At 33.5% G+C, this 13605-nt stretch overlaps 2 protein-coding genes and 1 long non-coding RNA gene across 4 annotated transcripts in view; all 3 read left to right on the top strand.

The window, feature by feature from the left end:
• The first annotated feature begins 980 nt into the window (after window positions 1-980).
• LOC136815579 (UDP-GalNAc:beta-1,3-N-acetylgalactosaminyltransferase 2-like) lies at window positions 981-3403 on the top strand. Its single transcript, XM_067072031.1, has one exon. The coding sequence runs from the start codon at window positions 1958-1960 to the stop codon at window positions 3347-3349; it is 1392 nt and encodes a 463-aa protein (XP_066928132.1). The 5' UTR covers window positions 981-1957; the 3' UTR covers window positions 3350-3403.
• A 196-nt stretch (window positions 3404-3599) lies between these two features.
• On the top strand, window positions 3600-9615 carry LOC136815620 (rap1 GTPase-GDP dissociation stimulator 1-like). The gene is made up of 15 exons (XM_067072072.1): window positions 3600-3697; window positions 3869-3979; window positions 4160-4285; window positions 4505-4651; window positions 4945-5076; window positions 5242-5367; window positions 5764-5907; window positions 6226-6354; window positions 6722-6801; window positions 7016-7073; window positions 7326-7448; window positions 7701-7847; window positions 8086-8214; window positions 8565-8690; window positions 8980-9615. The coding sequence occupies exons 1-15, from the start codon at window positions 3616-3618 to the stop codon at window positions 9102-9104; spliced, it is 1785 nt and encodes a 594-aa protein (XP_066928173.1). The 5' UTR covers window positions 3600-3615; the 3' UTR covers window positions 9105-9615.
• Window positions 9616-10028: 413 nt separating this feature from the next.
• The window catches only part of LOC136815577 (uncharacterized), a 51125-nt gene continuing 47548 nt past the window's right edge, over window positions 10029-13605 (top strand). Inside the window, exon 1 of one of the 2 annotated variants that reach the window (XR_010847738.1) lies at window positions 10029-10163. This is a non-coding gene — a long non-coding RNA (uncharacterized lncRNA). The remainder of the gene's footprint in view (window positions 10164-13605) is intronic. The other variant, XR_010847739.1, reaches the window with a different exon arrangement.

The raw sequence follows: 13605 nt of genomic DNA, 5'->3' as shown, positions 1-13605 counted from the left end.
ATACCATTGGCTCGTGCAAGTTTTGATGACAGAAAAGTGGTGTGCGCTTTCCAGTTGAGGTGAGAGTCAATCAACATACCTAGATACTTGATATGAGAGCTTTGAAAGATTTTCTTACCTCCGATTTTAAGGCAAGGATTGAAAGCAAGAGTATTACAACAGAAAATGATGAAAATTGACGATCAAGAAACAGAGCTGAGTTTTGTTCCTTTTTTTACGGCAATCAAACTAAGGTGAGATAAAAATGGCAATTATTGCTCTTTTCGCGAGGGTGTCAAATACCACGTGTGTTCAATAATAAAATCAATTTTTACTTCCAAAAACGGCAATAATTGCCGAAAACGGCAATTTTCATTTGTTTACTTTTTTATTTTTCTGCTGATTCAGCAGCGAGCAACATTTCATCGCTGAAAAAATGGGAGGTCGTCAGTAGTCTGACACTTTCTAGTCCGACAGTAAAAATGTCCGACGTTGGATTTGACAAATACATCAGTATTCCGACAACAATTTTGTCTGACAACGAGTCCAACGAGTTCCGACTTTGAGGTTGGGCCCCTTAGGAAATTGGATTTAGCTGTTTTTACGACCCTTCTTTTGGCGGGGGGGGGAGCAGAATTAAAGTTTGTGTTTTACAACCCTTATGGCATAATTCTGGACAAGCAAAAAAAGGGACTCTTAAAGGCGGTGCATTCTTTTTGTTATCATTGTTTTTATGACTGGACTACATAATTATTCAACAGGACATCCTCTTTGAAAAAAGGTCTATTATGTCAAAATGCCGCCAAAATGAACATATTAATAATATTATCTCATTGAAAAACCCTTATTCAACATCGACACTCTAAAATCTTTCGTCCACGGACAAAAGTTACGTCGGAAAAAAAACTTCTAGATTGTAAATATATCTTATAGATTCGGACTATATACTGTCGGACTAGAAAGTGTCAGACTACACCCGAAAAAATTGCCGTTTTTGGCAATAATTGCCGAAAAGAGCAATAATTGCCGAAAAGAGCAACAATTGCAGTTTATATCTTTAAACACCCAACTGTGAACCATTAGCCGATTAGGCGGCAATCACAAGTCAGACAGTACTACTAATCGATAAATTTGATTATCGAAGTAATCAAACGACCATTTATCGATTAACAATCGAATTTCGAGTACCAAAATTTCAAAATAATTGTCAGTCTTCTATCACTTTCTTAACAACCCTTTAAAGACTCGATAATCGTTCGAGTACTTTGATTATTATTAATTACTTTCGATAACCAATTGATTATAAACTTTCATAACCAGTTGATTACATAGATACCTTGGAAAAGGACCATTCCAGAATTTGTCTCTAACAGGGGGCCTGCGACACAGGATTTCTGAGGGCAAAAGTTTTAACCAAAAGGTTTGTCACTAAATTAAAGCTGGGTTTTAGCAGCTTTAGCTGGGTTTTGGTTGATGAAACTGGGTCTTGGCCGCTATCAGTCAGATAAGTGGGCTTTTGCAGCTGAATCTTGGTATTGGCCACTAAAGCTGAGTTTGACTACCAACCAGATCATGACACAGGTTACTATGGTTTATTGATTAGCTTCCAACCTACTAGCATTCAAAAATGCTTAATTCCATTTAATTATTTTTTTCTTCTTTCTCAATTGCTCTTAGCTTTTTAGGATGACTTCTCAGCCCAGTCGATTTATTTTTTTAAATTTGGATCCTTTCTGAGGAAGAGTCATTAAATTAAAATCACTATTTAAAACTACTTTGTCAGTCCGTCACCACTTTACTCTCAGGTGCGTAATAAACAGGGTGATCAGAGTAAACAGGTGGTTGGAAAAATCTGAAAATTTTGATAAATGTGGGGTCCTTTTAAGGTTTCAGGGGGTTGGCAATAAATGGAAAATTTTACAAGCGGCTCGGCTTTTATTAGGCATCTGAGAGTATACACTTTCTACAAAGTAAAAAGATGAAATTAATGCTGCATACAGCTGCTACTGCTTTAATCTTGGCTCTGCTTACATACATTGTTTTTCATAAGAAGAACCAACAACACAAATTATTGATTGGGATTCTTTCCTCAAGAGATAATTTCATCCAGAGGGATATCATAAGAAATGGTCTTCTGAAAGGTGCCGGCAATCAGAGCGTTACATTCAAATTCATAGTTGCCAAGCAACCATGTTTAATACCATTTGAATCTCGGATTGATAAATACAAATGTGAACAAGCTTCTGGATCTGAAAATGGAGAATCTTACTTGCACAATATATATCAAGATATTAAGGAACCAGTACATTCAGAGTTTCAATACTCTATTCAAGGTATTGATTTTGATTTGTTGCACGATGTTGAGGTAACTGGTCTTGGTTTCATGGATTTCAATAGAGATGGGATAAACAGTAGTGTTAAAGTTATTTTATATGATAGAGTAACTTTTGATCCTGTTATTGCAATCCTATTCCTCCCCTTTGCACAAGGAAAACTTGTTGAAAATTTCAGGTTCAAAAATTGTCAAAAACTGTTTCTTCAGAAAGGGTTTAAGGGCTCTTTGGTGGTTGAGAATTCAGAAATAGCTCCACTTTATTTCACATCCAGCTGCAATATCTCCTCATTGTTTGGTATAATTAATGGACTACGATTTGGTCAGAACCCAGGAAATTTTCCACCCAATTTTTTGAAACATAAAAGTTGCCCTATTGTTGCAACTATGTCCATCCTGACAAACTTGAGCACTATATCAAAAAACTCATCATACTTGACTAAAATGTCTCAAGAACAACAGAAGCTGAGCATTGAGGTTGATAAATTTAATGATATTTTACTTGTTGATACTGAGGAGGTTTACCGTAATCTTCCTAGGAAGATGCTTCTGTTTTATCAATGGGCATCAACCCAAGATTTTGGTTTCATGCTGAAAACAGATGATGATTGTTATGTAAATGTAAATGGTATCTTGACATTTTTAAAAAGTATTGAGCTGTTCAACATTTCAAATTTATGGATTGGTAATTTTCGTGAGAACTTTGCAATTGATAGACATGGGAAATGGGCTGAACATGACTTTCAAGCAGTCTCATACCCTCCTTTTGCATGTGGGTCAGGTTATCTTCTATCAAAAGATCTAGTAGAATGGATAGCTCTGAATCATGGTAGATTGAACTTTTACCAAGGGGAAGATACTTCACTAGGGATATGGCTTACATCAATTTATCCAAACAGAATTCAGGATGAAAGATTTAAGTGTGCACGAACTTGTGAAGAAAATCTTTTCTCACTCCCTGAGAATAATATAAAACAACTGGAATATTTCTACTCAAATGGACATAATTCCTTCAGCTGTAATGAAACTATAAATTGATGTTATCTTTAGGGTTGTTGTTTTTTATTTTTGAAGAAAAACTTTCTAAAAATATTTTTGATTATGTTCTTTATTTTATGCTTTCGACTTTTGTCAAATCAATTATGTCACTGTTACAGTTACTGTTTTCATCTGTCAACTTGCTCTTTATAAGTAAAGCCAGTTACTTGGAACACAGTTACTGGTATTGTTTTTTCAATGTTTTCAATGTATTCCACTGCTAATATTGAAATTGTTTTCCTACAGAGAAAATAATTATTAAAATAATGACTAAATTCAATGATCAACTTTCAACTACCACTGGCAAAACTGAAGAACTTCAAAGCTTAATAGATTCCCTCAATCCAGGTATGTAACCCATGTCTATTTTCATTACTTTTGGCTTTGTTCAACTTAACTAAAAGATCTAAAAGGATCATTATCTCCTTTGTCGATAAATTGAATACAATCAAACTTTCTCTCGATTCACTTAAACTTTTTCAATCGCACCAAATCGTTATAATTTTGTCAATATTTTAGAGGAGGAAGTTGGTGTTACTACTGAGGAAGCTGATAAATTAAAGCAATTACTCAAAAATGATTCTGATAAAGTCAAATTGTTGGAGCTGATTGCAGATTTGTCTAGAGTTGGTGAGTGTTATCAATATGTAATGTTTTGACTGTGAAATCAGAATAATTCAAATTATCACAATTTTAAAAGATCTGTCTGTAAAAACTTTATAAATTGCTATGAGAGCACCTACTTTTAAATAAAAAGTAAATTCATATGATCTATAGAATTGTTATCTCTTTTTTTAATCTTTTTCTTAGAATCTAACAGACAGAAGTTTACTGACAAAACTTTTTTTGAAGACTTGATTACCTTTGTCAATAATGACAAGCCAGATCTGGTATTGCAAGCTATCAGATGCTTATGTAACATTAGCGCTGAAAACGGTAAACCAATTTCTTTATTATTTTCTTTTCAAAGCTAGCTTCAATTGCTACTGTTCAAAACTAGCTTTAATTGCTACCGTTCCTTCAAGATAGAGCTAGATCATTCAAATTTTGTATAGGCTTTGTCTCAGAAATTATTTCTGTTGGTTGAAACCTTTAGTTGATATTATTTTTAATTATTAATTGTACATAAATAACTTCTCTATTTGGAACTTCTAGAGGATGCAAAATCTATATTCTGTGAATTTGAGGGTGTGAAGAAACTCTTGTCGAAAGCTGAAGAGATTATTGATAAAGATGATGCTGCTTGGAACAACTTGGTATGTCCTGCATGTAGTTGTATTCAAAATCTTGTTGTTGACAGTGGTAAGTGTAAAATGCGAAAAATGTCCCGTACTCAAATCCAGGACTGTAAAATTTTAGAATAAGATTTTCTTGATAGGTGCTATGTAGTAAATAAATGAGGTTCTCTAGCATTTCGTCGAAAATAATTACCATTAAGCTGAAAAAGTATCTTTAAAATTGTGGAAAACTCAAAATCTCTGGTATCATTTTATGCTTCTAACGTTTTCAGACCTCTTTATTTTAAAAACATAACATCAAAAGTTTTATTAAAGCAAAATTATCAATTCGTCCTAAAATCTTTCTTTTTTCCATAGAAACTGTCCATAAAGCATTTTTGAATGAAAATGCAATGAATGTACTGTGGAGATATCTTGCAAAGTTTCATTCTAAAGATACAAAGATTGCATCAGTCACTCTCTCAGGGCTATCTTCGTTAGGAGAAAATGGTATGTAACTTTTTAAAGCACTTAGTCCCATCCTCCTTATTTTATAAACTGATGTATACAGGACGGGTTTGGGCTTAAAAAAGTTTTCAGTAGGAAATTCGAATTTAGCGCTGTCCTTATGATGATCAAACTGACTCAAAACTACACTTCTTTATCTTTTTATAGATTATGGTTTACAGAATTTATACGATAGTGGTGTTCTCAAACTTGTTGTTAAGTTGCTTAATGTAGCATCTGATGAGACAACAAAACTGATCTTTCAAAATCTCTTAAAAGAAGTATCTAACCAAGGTAGTTTTTTTTGCTATAAATAAATCTCAATGCCAATCATTATATCATCTCACATGACCCTCTTATCTTTTTTAAAACTCTTAACCAAGTCATAAGGAACATCTTAGTTTGACCTTTTGACGCCAAATCAAAGAGTCAGGATGATATGAATTATCACCAATATTAGTTTTAGATAATTAAAAGACCTGACGACTTGAGAGTAATTGTCGATTCCAAAAAAAATATAGCTTCCTTAGATGTATTCCAGATAATCTATACATAGGAAAATCATCAAGGGGGGTTCCCTGTTGAAAAATTTCCCTAGGGGACTTGAGAGATTTTTAAACTGGTGCTTTGTGCGGTAGTCATACACAGCATTGCACAATCATATTTAAATGTTATAATGTCAATTTTTAGAACCTGGTAAAAAGTATTTGAACCAATGTGATAGTTTTACTGAGATTTCAAAGATCATTGAAAACAGGGCAAACTTCAAGGAGACAGAGATTGATGATGTAACTAAGGAAATGGCTGATTTTGTTGTGGTATTAACCTCTGGGGGTACGTGAGAAAAAGACCTTTGTTGTATGATTTACTGATTTTTACAGATAGATGCTTGTCTGTTTTTATCTAGTAGTGTGGGGGCAGGAGGGGCAGTTGCCTCCCCAGTTTGCCCAAATTTTGGTCGATCCACCACGCTACTGTTTCTATCATGGAGTATTCGTTTGTGAAACAGAATCAAGTCTGTTTCTGACATTTTTTAAGGGGCTAACTTTTGGGTAAGCAGCACTTAATTTTGTGACCTAAACACTAGTCACTTTGGTGTCTCATTATCCTCCAGGCCTGATTATCCTCTATATGATTTGTTTTTTCTTCTAGAGGAAAGCTTTAATGTATTGAAGAAATCTGACCCAGACTTTTTGAAACGCTTTTCCAGCTGGATTCAATCACCCAATAAGCATATCCAAGTATCTGCTGGTTTGGCTCTAGGAAACTATGCTAGGGATGGTGAGAGAGAGCACTTCGTTTTATTTTCTGATACTATTTGCTACTTTTCTGACTGCCTTAAAAATGTTTGTTTTCACCAGAAGAAGCCTATTGATATTGATGGGGGTGAGGTCTATAGAGAGCTGAAAAGTCAATTCAGTGGAATTAATTCTCAATGGTTTTGTCTTTCTTTTTAGGCGAATGAATTTCCAGAATCTCTTTCATTTTTCAATGGACCTTGAAAATTCTCATCAAAGTAATGTGGTTCTGTTAAAAAAGGCGGAAAGGCTAATGCTGATGAATTAATTTATCTTATAATATATTTGCTTACACTATTAATTTATCCCCCATTTTACGAAGATTTAACTCAAATCAATTGTTATTTTAGAGGAGACTTGTAACGACATTGTGAGGATTGGAATCCATGAAAATCTGATCAACGTTATGACCGAAAATTTGAAAGATGAAGTATAATTATGCTGCTTTGAGCAAATTTTGCCTTTAGTTTCTTCAAAGAAAATTTTAATACTAGCTTTCTAGGATGTGCTATAATTGTTTTGATACAAATCTACTAAATATGAAATAATTCAATACTTGTACAAATACATTTTGTTTTCTGATGTTAGGTTATTTCTAAAAGTTAGTGTCGTGAAATTATCTCATAATGCATTTTCTTTTTCAGAGCTTCAGTGATAGAGCACAAGCTTATGGAGCTTGCTTACGGAATTTATGCATACCAGGTAAGTTAAACTATAGTCTTTTTGTAAAATAATTATTTTGAGTGAATCTCTATTCAAACCATCACTCGTTTTAAGACGCCACAAAAGAATTAGCATTACGGGACAAGGGTGTCTTTAAGCTTTCATGCAATAATGCAATTTTGAAAAAGGAAAACCCTCGCATTGCTCTATCAATTATCAAAATTTTGATGGCAATAGACAAGAGTAACCATTATTGTTCCTATCATTACTGTTCTTTTTTTCTCTTTTCAGTCCACAATAAAAAGATACTGTACAAAGCTGGCCTACACACGATGGCCATATCATATATCATGGAAAGTGACAGCCTAGCAGCTCAATTCAAAGCATTGGCAATACTTCGACTCCTTGTACAAGGTATTGAAGAGGTTCTTACGTTTTAAAATTTCACTATTGGGCCATAACACTGTGTTATACTTTAAAATAATCAGGTATGAAATGTTCAATAACAATAGAATGCAAAATTTGATGTAAGCACGCATAACTGGCTTAAACTCATAGTTTACCACTTTACCACACAATTAAGGTGTAAAGTACATTCAAATTTTTTTGGTGCAAATTTGATTACTATGAATATTATAATCTCACAGATTTCATTATCATTTTCAGACAACATTGAATTATCATCTTCAATCTGTTTGAACAAAGCACTAGTGGACAAAGTATTGGAACTTGCTGGAACATCAGTTGTGTCATCAGTACCTGCTGAAAGTCAACGTCTCCTGGCTGCTGCAATCAAGTACAGTAGTTCTGAAGGTAAAATGCTACACAAATTAAAAAGGCTAGGGCATAGATTAACAAAACTGACTCAGAATGTACTGCATACTTCAAAATATATTTTCTCGTGGAATAAAACTGCATCTTTGATTATGTCATAAAGCTTTATGATTTTGAAAAGAAACTGTAGAATGGATTTCTAGGATCTGGTGATTGTACTAGACTATACAATATTGTTCAAAGATGTAAACCTGGATCTTTCTGTTTATCTTTTCAGTTACAATAAAAGGCATCTTGAAGAGTGCCACAGTTTTGGATACCATATTAGCTTTATTGTTGTCAGAGCATACTATCATGCAAAGTGAAGGTTTGATCGCTCTTATCATGATTGCTGCAAACATGCCAGGTATGTTCACTAAGTTTATGTATGTGTGTTTTTCTGCGACGGAGATGGTAAGGTTCTAATTTGTCTACACCATGACTGACTGAGGACGACGGTCAATCAGCATTTTTACCATCCTCGATTTTGTGGGTCGCAACTGCGGGTTGTTCCAAATCGCTTCAGTCATAAATTACATAAACTTGCTATTAAATAGGGTGGGATAACTGATCCTGCATGGAAACAATGTTGCTATTTTCTAGCGATTCACTTTAAGCTTTAAGGTTCATTAGAATTCACTGATTTTATGGACATGCACGAGGTGCTTGAATATATTTCCGCGATGAGTATTGAAACACACTTTAAATTTATTATAGATTGTATAGACTTATTTAAAGAAAAAGAATGTGTGCCAAAAGTGTTCACATTGTTGAAAAAACCAGAGGTACAAGCACAAACTTGCTTCAATGGACTGACTTGTTTTCAAGCTGTCATGAGCATAAGTAAGTTACCAGCTTTTTAATATCGTGCGTAAGCTTAGATCTTGCTTTTATTGGATCACCCCTTAGTAAAGAGGTGTAATCTTTTTCCTAAAACAAGGTTTCCAGGCATTTGCTCTAGTCAACAATATTCTTAAAATCTTTTAAAATGTGTATCTGTTTGTGTTTTTGTTTCATGTTTCTTGTGTTGTAACTAAAACGTCATACCAATAACTTTTATGTTTATAGTTAATCCGATGACTTATTTTGACCTACAAGAGATCATACTGAATTTGTTGTGTTCCATTTTCAGATGGAGGAAAAGACTTACTGGTATCCAATGGTGTTGATGAAGTTTTTGAGATTCTCAGCAAACATGGCGAAGACATCATCAAGAATAAGGCAACAGAAACCAAAGAGCTGTTAGATTCTCTTTAACAAAATACAAGGTTTAATAGGGAGCTCGATAATTTTTCAATTTCAATTTTTTAATGAATATTTATTTAAAAAGTATATAGCAGCAAGATGTTTTGGAGAATGGTTAGGCAACATCTTTCTTTTTAAACAATCGTTCAAACTCAAATAGAATCTAAGAGTGGCGATTTCGATGCGAAAATTTGATTTAGCATCCGAAATGACAATTGGAATTTATTTAATCCACTCTTAGATATAATGCTCTTTTCCGAGACATCTTGTATAGAATTCTTTTGTATTTTTTCGTTTTTACTATAGGTTAATCTAAGAAATTTGTAGAAATTAATTTACGGTTTTAGATATTGGAATCGTCATGATTTTGCCACAACTTTTTTTTATTTTTCGATCAAAAAATTATATCTATTGTTTATTGTTTACCATTGATATAGCTAGGATAATTTTTTCAATTTTCAAAAATCTCTTTGCATTCATTTTGATAAAGAAAGCGAATTTTCTGTCCAACTGTCTAACCAGATCCACCCCTTGGTAGTTCATTAGTTTTGGCGAAATATGTATCGTTAACAGGTACCATCTGTTCGATTGGACCCTATGAGGTATTTTTCTAGGTAAAACGAACTATTTCTCACTGGGCGAGGCCATTTTATATCATCATACTTTTACCGAGGTCCATAAGAATATACTCTGTACCAGAGTGTATCTCACAATTATCGTAGCACAGGTTTTGGGTTTGTGTACAGGCTAACAAGAAAAGAACAGCTATCATTATAATTAAAGGGGGTTTGGATGGGTTATCACAAATACAGATATTTTGACCTGATTTACACTTATATACTCAAGTCCCTTCATGGCATTAAGAGTGATGTTATGTCTATTTTGTTCTGCTCTGCGTTTTTTCGGTATACTGCCTTCTTTACATCTTTTCTTTGTTATCAGATATTAAAAAAATGAGAATAAAATGGAATGCCCAATTGGATGGACTTTGGTCTCATAATTGCAACTGCTTCCCATCTTGTTTTGTAATTTGGCGTTGGAAGAATTCTAAATCCTTTGGTCAGATATAAAGTGAGTTGATTTTCTTTTTTATTATAATATCGAATTAACTGAACTTTGGGAAAACAAACTCGGCAAAGTCTGATTATTTTGTCTCAAGGCCACCACTGTGAATAATTTGCCTGATTACTCAAAACCGAAAGCATTAAAAGCATTACGCACCGAATCACGTTTTGGCATGAATCAATCAATTATTTACTGTCCGAAATACTTTGATGATAAATAATGACGTCATAATTTTCATTATTTGTTCCATCAAGATCAAAGGGTACAACACTTTGTGTTATTAAAATTTCAATAATAGTCAGAAAAAAATTACCGGAGACAAAAAAATTGTAGAAAATTGGATTTCGAAATACCACACTATTTTCTTAGTTCATCATTTTTTTTTTAATTCTCTTAAAATGTTAATGATGTGTCAATAAAGCGCTACGGATTGTTATTTCAATGTTGTTTTTTTCTAAAAGTCATCAAAACCTCGACCTTTTAACAACTTCCAAAACACGAACAGAGAGAGGATTTTGAGGTAATGACGTGTACTTATCAAAAAGAAAATCACATAATTTTTTTTAATGAAATCACTGTGTTGGATTTATTTTCAACGTATCTGATTACATTTTCATGTAAAATCATCAATGACAAGCCCATACTTATCTTTTATGAATTATATCTATGTTTTGTAATGTTAATTTGGTTGTTAAGGTTAGCGTTAGTCTTTTGTTGAAAAATTTATCATACAGTTGATACTCTCTATTTCGACGTTCTCTACTATTCGATACGCTCCATTGTTTGGTTATACAGTTGACGCTCTCTAATTCGACGTTTGAACCATTCGATAGGCTCCCTTATTCGATGAAATTTAAAGTCCCCGTCAACAAGAAAATCTCATAAACGACGCTCCCTTATTCGACGAATTCCCCTTGAAGATCAAATTAGAGAGTTTAAACTGTATGTATTGAAAGCCACTGTCAGCGAGAAACTTCTTTAGGCTCCCTTATTCAATGAAAATCTAATTCTTCTTGAAATTTGAATTAGAGAGTGCGTCAACTGTAATTCTAACATACTAAAATTTCTTCGAAATATTGATGAAGGAAATGGTGATGAAGTAGTTAGAATTTAGTTATTTAAAACCTCTTTTGGGAAATATCTAACTTTGAAATTATCATTAAGATAAAAATTTGGAGAAAAGAATACATAATGAAGCAAGATATTTTCTTTTGCGTGTTTCCTCTTTCAAGCTAATCGATGAAATGAGGTGAGAAAATGAACGGGTGTTAGCAATTTTGCTACCATTATAAAGCCAATAGACTCTTGCGAAAAGCCTCATATTATTCGTTAATGACATTTCAATTTTCGTTTACGACCTGTGAAAGGTGAAACCTTATTTCTTGTGTTATTGTTACGTTTCATAATGATTCTCTTTCATGAAGCGCAGTAATAATAAAAAGGGACTGGTAAAGAAGTTCCCATTTATAATGGTGGATCAGGTTACTTAATGATACTTTTACTTTACTTTTTATAAGCATCAGATGTTATTAAGGTTTTGTCATAAACTTTAGTCTGAAGGTTTGTTTAAGCCTTGAATGTCACCTCCATAAATTTAATTGATAATTTCGATCGTGTGTCCTAAATCCCAATTAAAAACACTCACACCCTGATTATCGTTTACCTCTGATCTTTAGGCTGGGATAAAATGAACACTTAAAATTGCATATTCATTTCTAATTGGTCCACCAAATTTTGAGAGCTTGATCTGTAAATTTCTATTTAGCCCTTAAAGTGCTAATATCGAGTATTTTGGACATGGGCTATATAGGAGGGCCCTCCTGTAATGCCCAGTTTGAGTAAGAAATCGTCATTTTTGGTCTAACGCGTAGGAATTGGATTGTGCTCCATGGTCAAGCAAAAAAAGAAAATTCAAAATTGAGTCTTTCCAGCGAGATTTTAAGCCAAAAAGTCAAAAAATGCAAAAATTTGACAAAATCCCCCTTTTTCAGATTTTGACCGTTTTTTGATTAAGCCTTTAAAGTTTGAACTAGTGATTTTCTTGTAAAAAAAGACCGTGGCACTTGAAGGGTTTTTAGAATGTAGCTATTGATTTAGCACCAACAGATGTATTCGGTCAATTCTTTTAAAAGGTTTCTTATAGGTAATTCTTCTTGATCGTATATTAGTAGTGATTGTGTTACAACAACGACCACCTCAAACCTCTCAGGATTATTAATCACTAGCGCTAATGTTTTTCTTTTCTATTTTGTAATGAGCTCATACAAAAACGTTCCATCAGAAAACCTCAAAGGCGAAGTAAAACTTCGAACCTTATCAGGCAAGTCGAGTCTCAAACACTCCCTCTTTGGGGGAGAGAACCTGATCTTCAGTCCAACCCTTACCGATTATAATGTTTATGATTGGTCTGTGTCTATCATTTTAAATTTCTTCTACAAACTTCATCAGACTTTTTAATGTGTATGTCCTTATAATGATTTTCTTTTTTGCATTTTTTCTTAAAAGTTAATAAATAGTATAAGATTTTTTATGATTCATTCCTAGGGCTATGCAAATGAGTTTGAATATTCCCTAACTCAAAATAAAACTTCACTGGTACATAGGCTTCGTATGATTGAGCAGTAATGCCACCATTTGCAGGAAGTGCACGTGAACTTCCAATCGCCAAGAAATATTTCCTGAAACCTACTAGCTAATACAAAATATTTTTATTAAACGGGTTTTACACACTGGGCCAATATTATTATACCCGCTCAAATCTTTGTCCGGACATTTAATTGGTCCAGTTTGCGAATTCTTCGCCCTTCAAAAACTTGCTGTTTAACATCCATATTATTTTAGATTTTGAAGGTGTTAAGAAGGTTCTTGCATTTAGAGATAAAATCTCTTAACGCATTTCACAATGATTTCATGGTTCGATTCTGTATCAAGATTCTAATTTACATCATTTTAAGTGGTAGTTTAAAAGAACATTTAACTGTTGACGTAAATAATAATGGGACAGTTTTATAGCCATTTTCTTCCGAATAGACCTTTCATGAATAACTTTAAGTGCAACGACTGCCTCGTTTTGATACTATTACCAAGGTGATTAAATCTCTTGAGTCTTTAGGTGTTATTGGACCTACCCCTATAAATTAACCTCTGTTCGTCCGTTTGTTCGTCCGTTAGTTCGTTACCAACTTTTCTCGAGATTGGATGATTAGTTTTTCCTGATTTTTTGCACAATGATGCATAATGGCAATGCCTAAAATGTGACGGAGCCCGATTTTCGAAAAAAAATATACTTGGGCAAATTTGGGCCAAAAACTGCCTAAAAATAGGGTTTTTTGGGACTTTGTGCAAAATCCTGTCATTACTTTTTTCTGATTTTTTGCACAATATCTAAATACCTAAAATGTGGCGAAGCCCGATTTTCAAAAAACATTTTTTTCCGACCGAAAATGCT

The sequence above is a fragment of the Clytia hemisphaerica genome, unplaced genomic scaffold (genome assembly GCF_902728285.1).
Source record: "Clytia hemisphaerica strain Z4C2 unplaced genomic scaffold, Clytia hemisphaerica genome assembly, whole genome shotgun sequence".
Classification (NCBI taxonomy): Eukaryota; Metazoa; Cnidaria; class Hydrozoa; order Leptothecata; family Clytiidae; genus Clytia; species Clytia hemisphaerica.
The sequence above is the reverse complement of the archived record's forward strand: the minus strand, read 5'-3'. Positions and strand labels throughout refer to the sequence as shown.

Coding starts and splice junctions, on each gene's coding strand:
- LOC136815620 (XM_067072072.1), top strand. CDS start 3,616: ATGACTAAATTCAATGATCAACTTTCAACTACCACTGGCAAAACTGAA. Junction 3,980..4,159: donor TGCAGATTTGTCTAGAGTTG/GTGAGTGTTATC, acceptor TCTTTTTCTTAG/AATCTAACAGACAGAAGTTT. Junction 6,355..6,721: donor AGGAAACTATGCTAGGGATG/GTGAGAGAGAGC, acceptor TTGTTATTTTAG/AGGAGACTTGTAACGACATT.
- LOC136815579 (XM_067072031.1), top strand. CDS start 1,958: ATGAAATTAATGCTGCATACAGCTGCTACTGCTTTAATCTTGGCTCTG.